Source organism: Meleagris gallopavo, chromosome 24 (genome assembly GCF_905368555.1).
Source record: "Meleagris gallopavo chromosome 24, MGAL_WU_HG_1.1, whole genome shotgun sequence".
Classification (NCBI taxonomy): Eukaryota; Metazoa; Chordata; class Aves; order Galliformes; family Phasianidae; genus Meleagris; species Meleagris gallopavo.
In genome coordinates, this window is record NC_139427.1 from 3,328,001 (window position 1) to 3,342,299 (window position 14,299).

The following is a 14,299-nucleotide window of genomic DNA, read 5'->3' on the forward strand; positions in this document are numbered from 1 at the left end:
TTCTCTCATTATTCCCCGCCCCACCAGCGTTCCTATTGGCCTCTATTAACCGGAAGAAGAAAGTCTATCAACAGGAAGAGGAAGTTCCATCAACCGGAAGAGGAAATTGCGGGACGGTGCCGCTTCCGCAATGAGCGGCGTAGCGGGGCGGGGAGCGTCCGGGTACCGGGGGGGGGAGGGGGGATCACGGAGCGGCCCCTCCTGGAGCCTCGGCGCGTCCGCGTTCGGTGCGGGGGGTTGGGCCGGATGGCCTTTAAGGGTCCCCGACCAGAGCCCGCCCCATAACCGCGCAGACGCAGACACTGCGGGCAGCGCCTTTATTTCTATGGGGAGGGCCGCCCCCCCTCCCCCCTCCCACGGCCGCCCCCCATCACCGGCGCCGCAGGTAGAAGGAGGTGATGGAGCCCGGGGCGGCACGCGGCGCCAGGCCCAGCTCCTGGTCGGACTGCGGGGCCGTGCTCAGGAAATGCCCCGGGAACGCGGCGGCCTCGAAGGTGTGCGTGGTGCCTCCGAAGGTCTTATAGAACGTGTAGGGAATGGCCGCGTCCTTCGAGACGAACAGATCCAACAGCTTCACCTCCTGCGGGATGGAAAGGTGTGGGGACCTCCGGATGGGGCCGCACCATAGAGCCCCACATCCAGGGGTCACCACCCCATAGAACCCAACCTCCAGGGGGCACTGCCCCATAGAACTCATCATCTGGGGTCACTGCCCCATAGAGCCCCATATCCAGGGGTCACCACCCATAGAACCCAACCTCCAGGGGGCACTGCCCCATAGAACTCATCATCTGGGGTCACTGCCCCATAGAGCCCCATATCCAGGGGTCACCACCCCATAAAGCCCCACATCCAGGGATCACTGCCCATAGAACCCACAATCCAGGAGTCACTGCCCCACAGAACCCAGAATCCAGGGGACACTGCCCCATAGAACCCAACCTCCAGTGGTCACCGCCCCATAGAACCCAACCTCCAGTGGTCACCACCCCACAGAACCCAACCTCCAGGGGGCATTGCCCCATAGAACTCATCATCTGGGGTCACTGCCCCATAGAGCCCCACATCCAGGGGTCACCCCCATAGACCCCAACCTCCAGGGGGCACTGCCCCATAGAACTCATCATCTGGGTCACTGCCCATAGAGCCCCATATCCAGGGGTCACCCCCATAAAGCCCCATATCCAGGGGTCACCACCCCATAAAGCCCCACATCCAGGGATCACTGCCCCATAGAACCCACAATCCAGGAGTCACTGCCCCACAGAACCCAGAATCCAGGGGACACTGCCCCATAGAACCCAACCTCCAGTGGTCACCGCCCCATAGAACCCAACCTCCAGTGGTCACCGCCCCATAGAACCCCGCCTTCACGTGACACCATCTTGGTTCGATGCCAACCCAAGGTGCTCCAACCACCAGGTGCCACCATCTCGGGGTGCCACCATCCAGAGGTGCCCCCACTTGTGTGTGCATCTCCACCACCCCAAGACCTCCAGGACCGAGATGTCCTGCTCTGTTGGGTTGCCAACATCTCCGGGTGCCACCACAATGAGGTGCCCACCGTGGGACGTCCAGCCACAGCGTGTCCCAACTTGGGATGTCCCACCACAGGATGTGTCCCACCTTGGAGTGTCCCACCATGGGATGCCAACCCTGGGGTGTCCCACCTCAGGATGTCCCACCATGGGATGTCCAGCTGTGGTTTGCCATCCATGAGATGTCCACCATGGTTGTTCCATCATTACATGTCCAGCCATGGCATCTCCCACCACATGACGTCCCATCAACTGGGGGGTGTCCCACCTCAGGGTGTCCCACCACACGATGTCCCATCACTGGATGTCCCACCATGGGATGTCCAGCCGTGGTTTGCCATCCATGAGATGTCCACCATGGTTGTTCCATCATGGATGTCCAGCCATGGCATCTCCCATCGCAGGATGTCCCATTTTGGGATGTCCCACCACGGGATGCCCACCCTGGGGTGTCCCACCACACGATGTCCCATCATGGGACGTCCCAATTTGGGATGTTCCATCATTAGATGTCCCACCATGGGATGTCCAACCATGTTGTGTCCCCCATGGAATATCCCACCATGGGACGCCCACCCTGGGGTGTCCCACCACACGATGTCCCATCATGGGACGTCCCACCATGGGATGTCCAACCATGTTGTGTCCCCCATGGAATATCCCACCTTGGGATGCCCACCTTGGGGTGTCCCACCACACAATGTCCCATCACTGGATGTCCCACCGTGGGATGTCCAACCATGTTGTGTCCCCCATGGAATATCCCACCATGGGACGCCCACCTCAGGTTGTCCCACCACAGGACGTCCCACCACACAACATCCCACCACGGACCACCCTCTTAGGGCCGCCCGACCCCCACATCCCCACCACCCGGGCTGCCCCCCACCCGGAGCCGCCCCACCTCCAGCTCCCCCCTCACTGACACCCCCCCACGCTCACCTCCAGCTGCAGTCGGGGTTCAGGGCCGGTGCCACAGGACAACGCCTTGGTGCCCCCAGAAATCCCCACCAGGAGGGGACACCGCTGGCGCTCCAGGTGCGGTTGGGCACCACGCTGATGGGCTCTGCGGGGAGATGGGATGGGTGGGGGGGGGGAACCGACGGGTGCGGGTGACACCCCCACCTCCCAGCACTCACCTTCCTGCTCGGCGTTGGCACCCTGCAGGTTGGCAGCCACCAAACGCCCGTCCCTCAGGTAGAGCCCTTTGTGCTCCGTGTCCCTCACCACGTAGTGGTACGGCTGGGCCCGCAGCGGGACCAGCGACGGGGTTGAGAATTCCTCGACTGCGGGACGTGGGGAGAAGGGAGGTGGGGGGGGGTGATGTGGGGCCGTGGAGGGACGGGGGGACGTGTGGGCGGCGCTGGGAAGGGGACACGGGGGATTGGAGATGTGGGGGTGGGACATCACAGGTGGGTGGGGATTTGGGGAAGGAGGGCATGGTGGGGGTGTGTGGGGATCACCGGCACGGAGGGAGGGGACACGGGAATGTAAGGAGCGTGGGGACACTGGGACATGGGGACACGGAGAGGGGACAAGGGCATGGTGGGCATCCTGGGGGCACGGGGATGTTGGCCATTGCAAGCACGTAGGGAAGGGACATGGGGACGTGGGGACGTGGGGACGTGGGGACATGGGGACGTGGGGACATGGGGACATGGGGACGTGGGGACATGGGGACGTGGGGACGTGGGGACATGGAGACATGGGGACGTGGGGACATGGGGACGTGGGGACATGGGGACGTGGGGACGTGGGGACATGGAGACATGGGGACATAGGGACGTGGGGTTCTTGGGAGACCGTGGGGACAGGGGACATGGGGAAATGGGGATGGGACTCTGAGGGGACCATGGGGACACAGGACATGGGGACAGGGGATATGGGGACGTTGGGATGGAGCTCTAAGGGGACTGTGGGGACAGGGGACGTGGGGATGGGGTTCTGGGGGACCATGGGGACATGGGGACGTGGGGGTGGGGCTCTGAGGGGACCTTGGGGACAGGGGAAGTGGGGATGGGGTTCTTGGGGGACCGTGGGGACAGGTGGCATGGGAACGTGGGGACACGGGGATGTAGCTCTGAGGGGACCTTGGGGACACGAGGACAGGGCCCCCCACGCTCCCCACCCCTACCTCTCCCCAGGAATTCATCAAACAAGGCCACCATGTCGGGGTCCACAACGGACTCCATCGGGTCACCGTCCCCAGCGGCCGCCTCCATCGCCACCCGCAGCGGCCGCCCGCGGTGCTGATGCCACTCCTGGTGCCGCCCCACAGGACGGGGCCCACGGCCCCTGCTGGGGTGACACAGAGCTGAGGGCGGCCGCCACGGCTGCGTGACTCAGTCCTGAGACACGAGAGGTGACGAGGACGGCCCCGTCCCCGCGGCTCACCTGCCTGCCTCTCTGGGCACGAAGGACATGGCTGCCAGCACCGACCGTCAGTAGGTTCCAGAGTGAACGCCCCAAAAACGCGGCCCAGGCTCCGTCCCTTCTTGTCCCGAGTCCTGCCCTGCGGGTGGTGTCCCCTGGGCTGTCACCGCGGTGCTTTTATAGGGCACGGGGACAGGGACCGCCCCGGGGTGGATGAAGAGAAGCGTCTGGGCGGGCGCCGGAGGTGACAGGATGTGGGGCGGTGGCGAAATTCATGTCCCCACCTGCCTGTGGGCTGTGCCCCATAGCGTGGCCTCCGTGCTTTGTCCCCACGGTGTCCCCCAGGCGGTCCCCAGGATGCGCCCTTGCCCCCATCATCCCACATCCCGTCCACCCCAGCCCCATCGTCCCGTGCCCCCATAGTCTGGTCCCGTGCCCCCTGTCCCCACGACGCTGTGTGTCACATCCCCACCGCCCCTGTCCCCACATCCCTACGTCCCCCGTCCCCACTGTTCCACGCTCCCTGACCCCACGCCCACCCCCACAATCCCGTATCCCATCCTCAGTGTCCCATGTGCCCCACCCCCCAATGTCCCACGTCCCCCATCCCCACGTCCCCATGCCTGTCCCCACAATCCCATGGCTTCTGTCCCCATGATCTCTTGTGCCCCATCTCGTGTCCCACCTCCAATGTCCCATGCCCCCATCCCCACGACCCCATGTACTCCGTCCCCATGCTCTTTTGTGCCTCATCCCCATCATCCCACGGCCCCCATCCCCACGTCTGTCCCCCATCCCCACGTCTGTCCCCCATCCCCACGTCTGTCCCCCATCCCCCTGTCTGTCTCCCATCCCCCTGTCTGTCCCCCATCCCCCTGTCTATCCCCCATGCACCCCAATGCCCATCCCCACAATCCCACATATTCTGTCCCCCTCTTTTATGTCCCAGCCCCATCATCCCATGACCCCCATCCCCATGCCTACCCCTATGCCCCCTCTCCCCATCCCCACAACCCCATATGCTCTGTCCCTATGGTCTTTCATGCCCCATCCCCATGTCCCCATGCCCCCCATCCCCACAATCCCACATTTTCTGTCCCCACGCTCTTTTGTGCCCCATCCCCATCTTCCCATCCCTGTCCCCTATGCCCCCCATCCCCTCTGTCCCCACCCCCATGACCCCACACACTCTGTCCCCACGTTCTTTTGTGCCCCAATCCCACCTTCCCAAGCCCCCCATCCCAAGTCTGTCCCCCACACTCATCCCCATGCCCCCGATGCCCATCCCCATGACCCCACACACTCTGTCCCCACGCTCTTTTCTGCCCCATCCCCACGTCCCCAAGCCCCCCATCCCCTCTGTCCCCACCCCCATGACCCCACACACTCTGTCCCCATGTTCTTTTCTGCCCCATCCCCACCTTCCCATGCCCCCCATCCCAAGTCTGTCCCCGCGCCCATCCCACAACCCCACATTCTCAGCCCCCATACACTTTCTTCCCCCACCCCATAGCGCTCCCACAACCCCCCACCCACATCCCCCATCCCAATCCCACACCCCAGGCTGGGCGCGCCGTTTGGGATCCGGGAAGGGGCCGTTCCCATCCATTTTGGGGCAGCCCCGACACCCACGTCACTCCCCGCACCGACGCCGGTTCCACCCAACAAGGATCAAAGAGCTTTTATTCCACGGGGCCGGGCTCAGCACAGCTGGAAGTAGAAATCGAGGACGTGGGAGGCATCGGGGCAGCGGGACAAACCCAGGGGCTGGTGGGCGCGGGCAGAGGTGCAGAGGAACCAGCCGGGGTTGGCGGCCGACTCGAAGCGCCACAGGCCGTCCTTGTAGGTGCGGAAGAAGGTGAAGGGGGCCGAGGCTGCGCCGCTGTGGGGCAGCTCCGTGATGTCTGCATCCTGCCGGCGGCGGGGCAGGAGGGGGAACCTCATCCCTTTGTGTCACATCCCCACGGTGACCCCGTCCCCACCATGTCCCCATGGCCACGGTGACCCCATCCCTGGGGTCCCTTTGTGTCACATCCCCACAGTGTCCCCATCCCTGGGGTCCCTTTGTGTCACATTCCCACAGTGTCCCCATCCCAGGTTGTCCCCATCCCTGGGGTCCCTTTGTGTCACATCCCCACAGTGTCCCCATCCCCATCATCCCTTTCTGTCCCATCCCCACAGTGTCCCCATCCCCAGCTTGTCCCCATCCCCACAGTGTCCCCGTCCCTGGGGTCCTTTTGTGTCCCATCCCCACAGTGTCCCCATCCCCACCATCCCTTTGTGTCACATCCCCACAGTGTCCCCATCCCCAGGTTGTCCCCATCCCTGGGGTCCTTTTGTGTCCCATCCCCACAGTGTCCCCATCCCCACATGTTCCCCATCCCCAGTGTCCCTTTGTGTCACATCCCCACAGTGTCCCCATCCCTGGGGTCCCTTTGTGTCCCATCCCCAGCTTGTCCCCATCCCCACAGTGTCCCCATCCCTGGGGTCCGTTTGTGTCCCATCCCCAGCTTGTCCCATCCCCAGCTTGTCCCCATCCCTGGGGTCCCTTTGTGTCCCATCCCCACAGTGTCTTTTTGTGTCCCATCCCCACAGTCTCCCCATTCCCATAATGTCCCCATCCCCAGGTTGTCCCCATCCCTGGGGTTCCTTTGTGTCCCATCCCCCCAGTGTCCCCATCCCCACCATCCCTTTGTGTCCCATCCCCACAGTGTCCCCATCCCTGGGGTTCCTTTGTGTCCCATCCCCACAGTGTCCCCATCCCCAGGTTGTCCCCATCCCTGGGGTCCCTTTGTGTCCCATCCCCACAGTGTCCCCATCTCCAGGTTGTCCCCATCCCTGGGGTCCTTTTGTGTCCCATCTCCACAGTCTCCCCATTCCCATAATGTCCCCATCCCCACAGTTTTCCCATCCCCACCGTTCCTTTGTGTCCCATCCCCACAGTGTCCCCATCCCCAAGTTGTCCCCATCCCCACCATCCCTTTGTGTCCCATCTTCGCAGTGTCCCCATCCCCGCAGTGTCCCCATCCCAATGTGTGCCCTTCTCCAGCGTCCCACCCTTACAGCATCCCCACCCCACACCGCCCCCATGCTGTCCCCACCCCCATGATGTCACTGTACTGTCCCCATCCTCATGCTGTCCCCACTTCCACACTGTCCCCATCCCCATTCTGTCCCCATCCCTTCACTGTCCCCATCCTCATGCTGTCCTCTCACTGTCCCCATGCTGTCCCCATCCCCACTGTCACTGTACTGTCCCCATCCCCACGCTGTCCGCTATCCCCTCACTGTCCCATCCCCATTCCCTGTACTGTCCCCATGCTGTCCCCTACCCATACTGTCCCCATCCCCTCACTGTCCCCACGCTGTCCCCATTTCCACGCTGTCCCCATGCTGTCCCCATCCCATGCTGTCCCCATCGCTGTACTGTCCCCTACCCACGCTGTCACTGTCCCGTCCCCATCCTCATTGTCCCCATGCTGTCCCCATCCCCTCACTGTCCCCATGCTGTCCCCATCCCCTCACTGTCCCCATGCTGCCCCCATCCCCTCACTGTCCCCACGCTGTCCCCATGCTGTCCCCATTGCTGTACTGTCCCCTACCCACGCTGTCACTGTCCCGTCCCCATTCCCTCATTGTCCCCATGCTGCCCCCATCCCCTCACTGTCCCCATGCTGTCCCCATCCCCACGCTGCCCCCACGCTGTCCCCATCCCCATGCTGTCCCCATCGCTGTACTGTCCCCTACCCACGCTGTCACTGTCCCGTCCCCATCCTTATGCTGTCCCCATCCCCTCATTGTCCCCATGCTGCCCCCATCCCTCACTGTCCCCATGCTGTCCCCATCCCCACGCTGCCCCCATCCCCTCACTGTCCCCATGCTGTCCCCATCGCTGTACTGTCCCCTACCCATGCTGTCACTGTCCCATCCCCATCCCCACGCTGTCCCCATCCCCTCACTGTCCCCACGCTGTCCCCATCCCCTCACTGTCCCCATGCTGCCCCCATCCCCGCGCTGTCTCCTTGCTGCCCCCACCCCATTCCCTGTCCCACCCCCATCCCCTCACTGCCCCCCACCCCCGCTGTCCCCCGCTGTCCCCGGTGCCGCCCACCTGGAGCCGCACTGTTGGCCGCGTGGCCGCAGGGGAGGCGAGGCAGCGCGTTCCGTTCCGGATGCCCATGATGACGGGCTGCAGCTCGTGCTTGAAGAAGCGGTTGGGCACCCAGAACACTTTCTCTATGTGGGCACGTAGCGGAGAAGGGGTTGGGGGGGAGGGGGGGGGGGACGCGACACACCGTCAGCCCTCCGTGCCGGCCGTCCCCGGGTGTCCCCGCGCGTCCCTTGTTAAAGGGGCCGCTCACCCTCCAGCGCAGCGTTGGCGCCCTGCAGGTGCCCGGCCACCAGCTGGTCATCGCGGAGGTACAGCGACTGCTGGTTCATGTCCCAAATCCTACAGACGGGGGTGGATGGACGGACGGACGGACGGAGGGACGCAGTGACCCCCAGCCGGCCCCATAACCACCCCACAGCCCCCCATGACCACCCCCCCCCCCCCTTTTACCTGTATTTGAACACCTTGGTTTGCAGCGCGGGTGCGCGGCACGGCGCCGGTCCTGCAGCTTCTGCGTGGAGGAGGAGGAGGGCGAAGGTGAGCGCCATGGGGCGGCTGTGGGGCGCGCTGTGGGCTTTGGGGGCCCTTTATACCCCCCCTTCTCCCCCCCGCCCCGTGACTCCCATCCCGCCGGTTCCACTTCCCCTCCCGGTGCCCCCGGCTCACCACCCATGAGATGCCCCAATGGAAGCCACCCGCCCCGGAGCTTTGGGAAAGAGGGAGGAAGGAAGGACGCAGAGTGTTGCCACACCGCCCGCACGTCCCGCCCCTGGGTGCCGCCATCGCGGGGACAAAGCGGGGACGGCGCGGGGACTTTGGGGCTGGTTGGGGAGGGAGGGAAGGAGCGAGGATCGAACTCGCGAACTCAGCGTCGAGAACGCGGCGCTCTGCTCGCCGCGCCACCTGGCGGCGGTTGTCGGCGGCGGCCGCGCATGCGCAACAGCGGCGGGCGCGGCGTGGGGAGCGGTGAGTGGAGGCGGCGAGCCGCGCATGCGCGCTGAGCGCGGAGTGCGGCAGGCGCACGCGCACCGCGCGAGAGAGCGGGGCGGTGCATGCGCAGTGGGAGGAGGGCGAGCTGAGGCGCATGCGCAGAGGGCGGGCGGCGGGGGCCATGGCGGGCGGCTCCGCGCTGCGGGCGGCCTTGGGGGGGCTGCTGCTGATGGCGTTGGGGGTCCGTGGGCTTTATTTCCACATCGGGGAGACGGAGAAAACGCTGCTTTATCGAGGAGATCCCCGATGAGACCATGGTTATCGGTGCGGGGCGGCGGCGGTGGGAGCGGCGGGGGAGAGGGGGGAGGGGGGCGATGGGGGGCGGGGGAGGGGAGAAAGGGGGGATGGGGGGGCAGCTGATGGGAGAGACCCCCCAGCAATGGGAGCTCTGGGAGTTGGGGGGGCAAAGGGAGAGACCCCCGGGGGGGGCAGTGGGCAAAGGTTGAGGGCTGAGGAGGGAACGGGTTGGGAGACGAACGGGAAAAACAAACGGGGGGGGGGAGGGAGGACGGGGGATCGTCGGGGGGTGGGGAAGGAAATGGGAGGGAGAGCTGGGGGTTGGGGGGGGGAGACCCCCGAAAGTGGGGAGGGGGAAAGGAAAGAGCCTGGGGAATGTGGGAGGTAATGGGGGAGATCCGCACATCGCACCGGGGGGGCAATGGGGAGAGCTAAAAAAATGGAGTGGGAAAAGGGGATATTTTGTGACATGGGGGGACAAAGGAAGGGGATCCGTGGGGACTGAGGTGCACAAGTGAACCGGGGGGGTGGGAAGGGTGGTGGGAGGGGGGGCTGGGGGGGTTCTGGAGGTGGGGGGGCAATGGGAAAGACCCCCGGGTGCTGGTGAAACCAATGGGAGACACCACGAGGGACTGTGGGGGCGATGGGAGAAACCTTGGGGGCTGAGGGGGCGATGGGGGAGACCACAGTGATGGGGGGGGAAGGGGAGAAAGCACCGAGCATTGGGGAAGGCACTGGGAGAGACCTGAGGGGAGATGACAAACACAGCCCCCCCCCAGAATGGGATATGGGGTGGGAGGGACCCTCATGGATAAGGGAGGAAAGGGGGAGAGAGCCCTGGGAATGGGGGGGTGATGAGAGGGACCCCAAGGGGGGGGGGGGAGGGGAGGGGGCTTGCGGAGGTGGGGGGCAATGGGAAAAACCCCCGGGTGCTGGGGAAGGCGCTGGGAGAGACCCTTGTGAACAGTGGGAGGCCATGGGAGAAACCCTGGGGGCTGAGGGGGCGATGGGGGACCCCCAGTGATGGGGTTGGGGAGGGGAGGAGAGAAAGCACCGAGCACTGGGGAAGGCAATGGGAGAGAGCTGTGGGCATGCAGGGGGTAAGGGGAGAGACCTGGGGGGAGATGACAAACAGCCCCCTCCCCAGAGCGGGATATGAGATGGGGGGGACCCTCACGGAGTGGGGAGGAAAGGGGGAGAGAGCCTGGGCAGTGGGGCAGAGAATGGGGGAGAGAATGGGGGAGAGCCCAGGGGCTTTGGTAAAGAATGGGAGAAAAGGGAAAGAGTTGTGGGGATGGGGGCTGCAGTGGGAGAGACCCCCACACAGCTGTGAGGCCAAATGGGAACGGGGCATGAAATGGGGGAGACCCGGGGGGGGAACTGGGAGGGAGCCCTGGGCACCGAGGGGGCGATGGGAGAGACCCCCAGAACAGCGGGAGGCTACGGGACAAAGGCTGGGGGCTGAGGGGGCGATGGGAGACCCCCAGAGATGGGGAACGCGATGGGAGACCCCAGGGATGGGGGTGGAAACGGGGAGAGAGCCCTGGGGGGGTGGGGGGGGCGGTGGGAGAGCTGTGTGGGGACTGGGAGATGGGGAGGGTGATGGGAGAGAGCCCTGGGGGAAAAGGGGGGATTGCTGGGGATGGGGGAGACCCCCAGGCGTTGGGAGGGACCCAGGAACGGGGGGGGGCTCCGGGAGAAGCCTTGGGGGCTGGGGGGGGCAATGGGAGAGAATGGGGCGAGCGGTGGGAGAGAGGTTGGGGGTGAGGAGGGCGGGGGGAGAGAACCCTGGGTATTGGGGAAGGCAGTGGGTGAGACCCCTGGGGATGGGGGGGGGGAAGGGAGAGACTTTGGGGGGGGGATGCAATGGGGAAGACCCCCAACCACCACTGGAGCCAATAAGAGACCCCGTGGGATGGGGCAGCCAGCGAGAGCCTGGGATGGGGGGCAACAGAGGGCCTGGGGGGGGTCAGGAGGGGTCTGGGGGGGGGGGATAAAAGGGATGTGGGGGGGTTCACGTGTTCCGCTCTGACCACGCCGCCCCGCAGGGAACTACCGGACACAGCTGTGGGACAAACAGTCGGAATCCTTCCTGCCCTCCACCCCAGGGCTGGGGATGCACGTGGAAGTGAAGGACCCCGACGGCAAGGTGTGAATACAGGGCTGCCCTAGGGAATGGGGGGGGGGGGAGGGAGGGGGTCCGTGGGGGGGCTGGAGGTGATGTACGGCGTTTTTTCCCCCCCCCCCCCATCCAGGTGGTGCTGTCGAGGCAGTACGGCTCTGAGGGCCGCTTCACCTTCACGTCTCACACGCCTGGTGAGCACCAGATCTGCCTGCACTCCAATTCCACCCGCATGGCTCTGTTTGCTGGAGGCAAACTGGTAACGGGGGGGGGGGGGGGGGTCATGGGGAGAGGGGAGGGGGGGTCAAGCAGCACCCGAGGCGCTGACAGCTCGGTTTCCCTGCAGAGGGTGCACCTGGACATCCAGGTGGGTGAGCACACCAACAATTACCCGAGATCGCAGCCAAGGACAAACTGACGGAGCTGCAGCTGCGTGCCCGCCAGCTGCTGGACCAGGTGGAGCAGATCCAGAAGGAGCAGAACTACCAACGGGTGGGCGCCCTAAAAACAAGCAGTGAAGCCCCCATAATCCCCAACACCCCTTACCCCCCCCCCAGACCCCTCCTGACCCCCCCCAGGCCCTCTGTTGCCCCCCATCCCAGGCTCTCGCTGGCTGCCCCATCCCACGGGGTCTCTTATCGGCTCCAGTGGTGGTTGGGGGTCTTCCCCATTGCGTCCCCCCCCCAAAGTCTCTCCCTTCCCCCCCCCCATCCCCAGGGGTCTCACCCACTGCCTTCCCCAATACCCAGGGTTCTCTCCCCCCGCCCTCCTCACCCCCAACCTCTCTCCCACCGCTCGCCCCATTCTCTCCCATTGCCCCCCCCAGCCCCCAAGGCTTCTCCCGGAGCCCCCCCCCATTCCTGGGGTCCCTCCCAAAGCCTGGGGGTCTCCCCCATCCCCAGCAATCCCCCCTTTTCCCCAGGGCTCTCTCCCATCACCCTCCCCATCTCCCAGTCCCCACACAGCTCTCCCACCGCCCCCCCCACCCCCCCAGGGCTCTCTCCCCGTTTCCACCCCCATCCCTGGGGTCTCCCATCGCGTTCCCCATCTCTGGGGGTCCCCCATCGCCCCCTCAGCCCCCAGGGTTTCTCCCATGGCCTCCCACTGTTCACAAGGGTCTCTCCCAGCGCCTTCCCCAGCACCCGGGGGTTTTTCCCATTGCCCCCACCTCCAGAAGCCCCCTCCCCCCCGCCCCTTGGGGTCCCTCACCCCCCCATTCCCAGGGCTCTCTCCCCCTTTCCTTCCTTATCCATGAGGGTCCCTCCCACCCCATATCCCATTCTGGGGGGGGGGGCTGTGTTTGTCATCTCCCCCCAGGCCTCCCCCAGTGCCTTCCCCAGCACCCGGGGGTCTTTCCCATGCCACCCACCTCCAGAACCCCCTCCCCCCCCACCCCTTGGGGTCCCTCTCATCACTCCCCCATTCCCACCCTCTCTCCCCCTTTCCTCCCTTATCCATGAGGGTCCCTCCCACCCCATATCCCATTCTGGGGAGGGGGCTGTGTTTGTCATCTCCCCCCAGGTCTCTCCCAGTGCCTTCACCAACACCCGGGGGTTTTTCCCATTGCCCCCCACCTCCACCAGCCCTCCCCCCCCCGCCCCTTGGGGTCCCTCACATCACCCCCCATTCCCAGCCCTCTCTCCCCCTTTCCTCCCTTATCCATGAGGGTCTCTCCCACCCCATATCCCATTCTGGGGGGGGGGGCTGTGTTTGTCATCTCCCCCCAGGTCTCTCCCAGCACCTTCACCAACACCCGGGGGTCTTTCCCATTGCCCCCCACCTCCAGAAGCCACCCCCTCCCCCCCCCCGCCCCTTGGGGTCCCTCACTCCCCCATTCCCAGGCTCTCTCCCCCTTTTCTCCCTTATCCATGAGGGTCCCTCCCACCCCATATCCCGTTCTGGGGGGGGGCTGTGTTTGTCATCTCCCCCCAGGTCTCTCCCAGCGCCTTCCCCAGCACCCTGGGGTCTTTCCCATTGCCCCTCCACCACCCCCTCCCCTCCCCCCCCCCGCCCCTTGGGGTCCCTCACACCCCATTCCCACCCTCTCTCCCCTTTCCTTCCCATTCCCCTTTTACCACCGTGGTCCCCAAGGGGCTTCCCCTATTTCCCTCCCCACCCACCCAGCGCTCTGTCCCCATTTCCACCCTCATCCTCGGGGTCTCCCATCGTATCCCCCACCTCGGGGGGGGGGGGGGGGTTTCTCCCGTCACCCCATCAGCCCGGAACCCCCCGTTTCCTCTCACCCCGAGCCCCGTTTGTCCCGCAGTACCGAGAGGAACGTTTTCGGATGACAAGTGAGAGCACCAACCAACGCGTGCTCTGGTGGTCCATCGCCCAGACCGTCATCCTCATCCTCACTGGCATCTGGCAGATGAGGCACCTCAAAAGCTTCTTCGAGGCCAAGAAATTGGTGTAGCCCCCCCCCCAAAAAAAATAGAGTTTGTGGGGTCGGGGGGCTGCCCCAAAATGGGGGGTTCCCACCTCTTGCCCGCCTGATGGTTATGGGGACAAACAGGGGGAGCTGATGTGGGGTGGGGGGGGGTTGGATGGGGAGCAATAAAGAGTGTGGGAGCCCTGTGTGTGTGTGTAGGGGTGTGTTTTGGGGTCGGGGGTTGGGGGGGGGAGGTGAGTTTTGGGGTGGTTTGGGGGGATTTGGGGGTTTGGTTGGGGGTGTTGTGGTTTTGGGGTGGTGGTTGGGGGTGAATGCGGGGGGCTTTGGGGCGGTTGGGGGTGTTGAAGTTTGGGGTGGTTTGGGAGCACTTTGGGGTGGTTGGGGGGTGGTAAATCCTGAGGTGGTTTTGGGGGGGCTTTGGGGGGTTTGGGGGGCTGGGTGGGGTCTGTTGTGTTTTTGGGGTGGTGGGAGGTGTTTTTTGGGGTGCTTTTAGGGGAACTGAGGGTGGTTGGGGGTACTTTGGGGTGTTGGTTTTG

General features: G+C 65.0%; 3 protein-coding genes across 8 annotated transcripts; 1 reads left to right on the forward strand and 2 right to left on the reverse strand.

Annotated features, from left to right (window-relative positions):
- Nucleotides 1-299: 299 nt before the first annotated feature.
- LOC104916891 (interleukin-36 receptor antagonist protein-like) lies at nucleotides 300-4,050 on the reverse strand. Its single transcript, XM_085242860.1, is given in 6 exon segments — nucleotides 300-580; nucleotides 2,481-2,584; nucleotides 2,587-2,604; nucleotides 2,678-2,824; nucleotides 3,673-3,836; nucleotides 3,933-4,050. Coding segments are annotated over 6 exon segments (672 nt in total). The 5' UTR covers nucleotides 3,962-4,050; the 3' UTR covers nucleotides 300-370.
- A 1,493-nt stretch (nucleotides 4,051-5,543) lies between these two features.
- On the reverse strand, nucleotides 5,544-9,055 carry LOC146542845 (interleukin-1 receptor antagonist protein-like). Of its 6 annotated transcripts, none has more exons than XM_085242852.1 (5): nucleotides 8,774-9,053; nucleotides 8,473-8,533; nucleotides 8,273-8,361; nucleotides 8,023-8,147; nucleotides 5,544-5,793 (listed from the first exon to the last, which is right to left on the reverse strand). In XM_085242852.1, the coding sequence occupies exons 1-5, from the start codon at nucleotides 9,012-9,014 to the stop codon at nucleotides 5,545-5,547; spliced, it is 765 nt and encodes a 254-aa protein (XP_085098978.1). In that variant the 5' UTR covers nucleotides 9,015-9,053; the 3' UTR covers nucleotide 5,544. The 6 variants fall into 6 exon arrangements, with proteins under 6 accessions (XP_085098978.1, XP_085098981.1, XP_085098980.1 ...); XM_085242855.1 differs by having other exon boundaries at nucleotides 5,578-5,750; nucleotides 8,774-9,055; XM_085242854.1 differs by having other exon boundaries at nucleotides 5,578-5,822; nucleotides 8,774-9,029.
- Nucleotides 9,056-9,118: 63 nt separating this feature from the next.
- Nucleotides 9,119-13,950, forward strand: TMED4 (transmembrane p24 trafficking protein 4). The gene is given in 7 exon segments (XM_085242859.1): nucleotides 9,119-9,229; nucleotides 9,231-9,276; nucleotides 11,298-11,398; nucleotides 11,505-11,630; nucleotides 11,718-11,760; nucleotides 11,763-11,863; nucleotides 13,638-13,950. Coding segments are annotated over 7 exon segments (663 nt in total). The 5' UTR covers nucleotides 9,119-9,133; the 3' UTR covers nucleotides 13,788-13,950.
- Nucleotides 13,951-14,299: the final 349 nt, after the last annotated feature.

Excerpts from the sequence above, each read along its gene's own strand:
- LOC146542845 (XM_085242852.1), bottom strand. The coding sequence starts at position 9,014 with ATGCGCGGCTCGCCGCCTCCACTCACCGCTCCCCACGCCGCGCCCGCC. Across the intron at positions 8,534-8,773 it reads AGGGGCGGGACGTGCGGGCG|AAGCTGCAGGACCGGCGCCG; the intron begins GTGTGGCAACAC and ends TCCTCCACGCAG. Across the intron at positions 5,794-8,022 it reads GGCCAACAGTGCGGCTCCAG|CGGCGCAGCCTCGGCCCCCT; the intron begins GTGGGCGGCACC and ends GCTGCCCCACAG.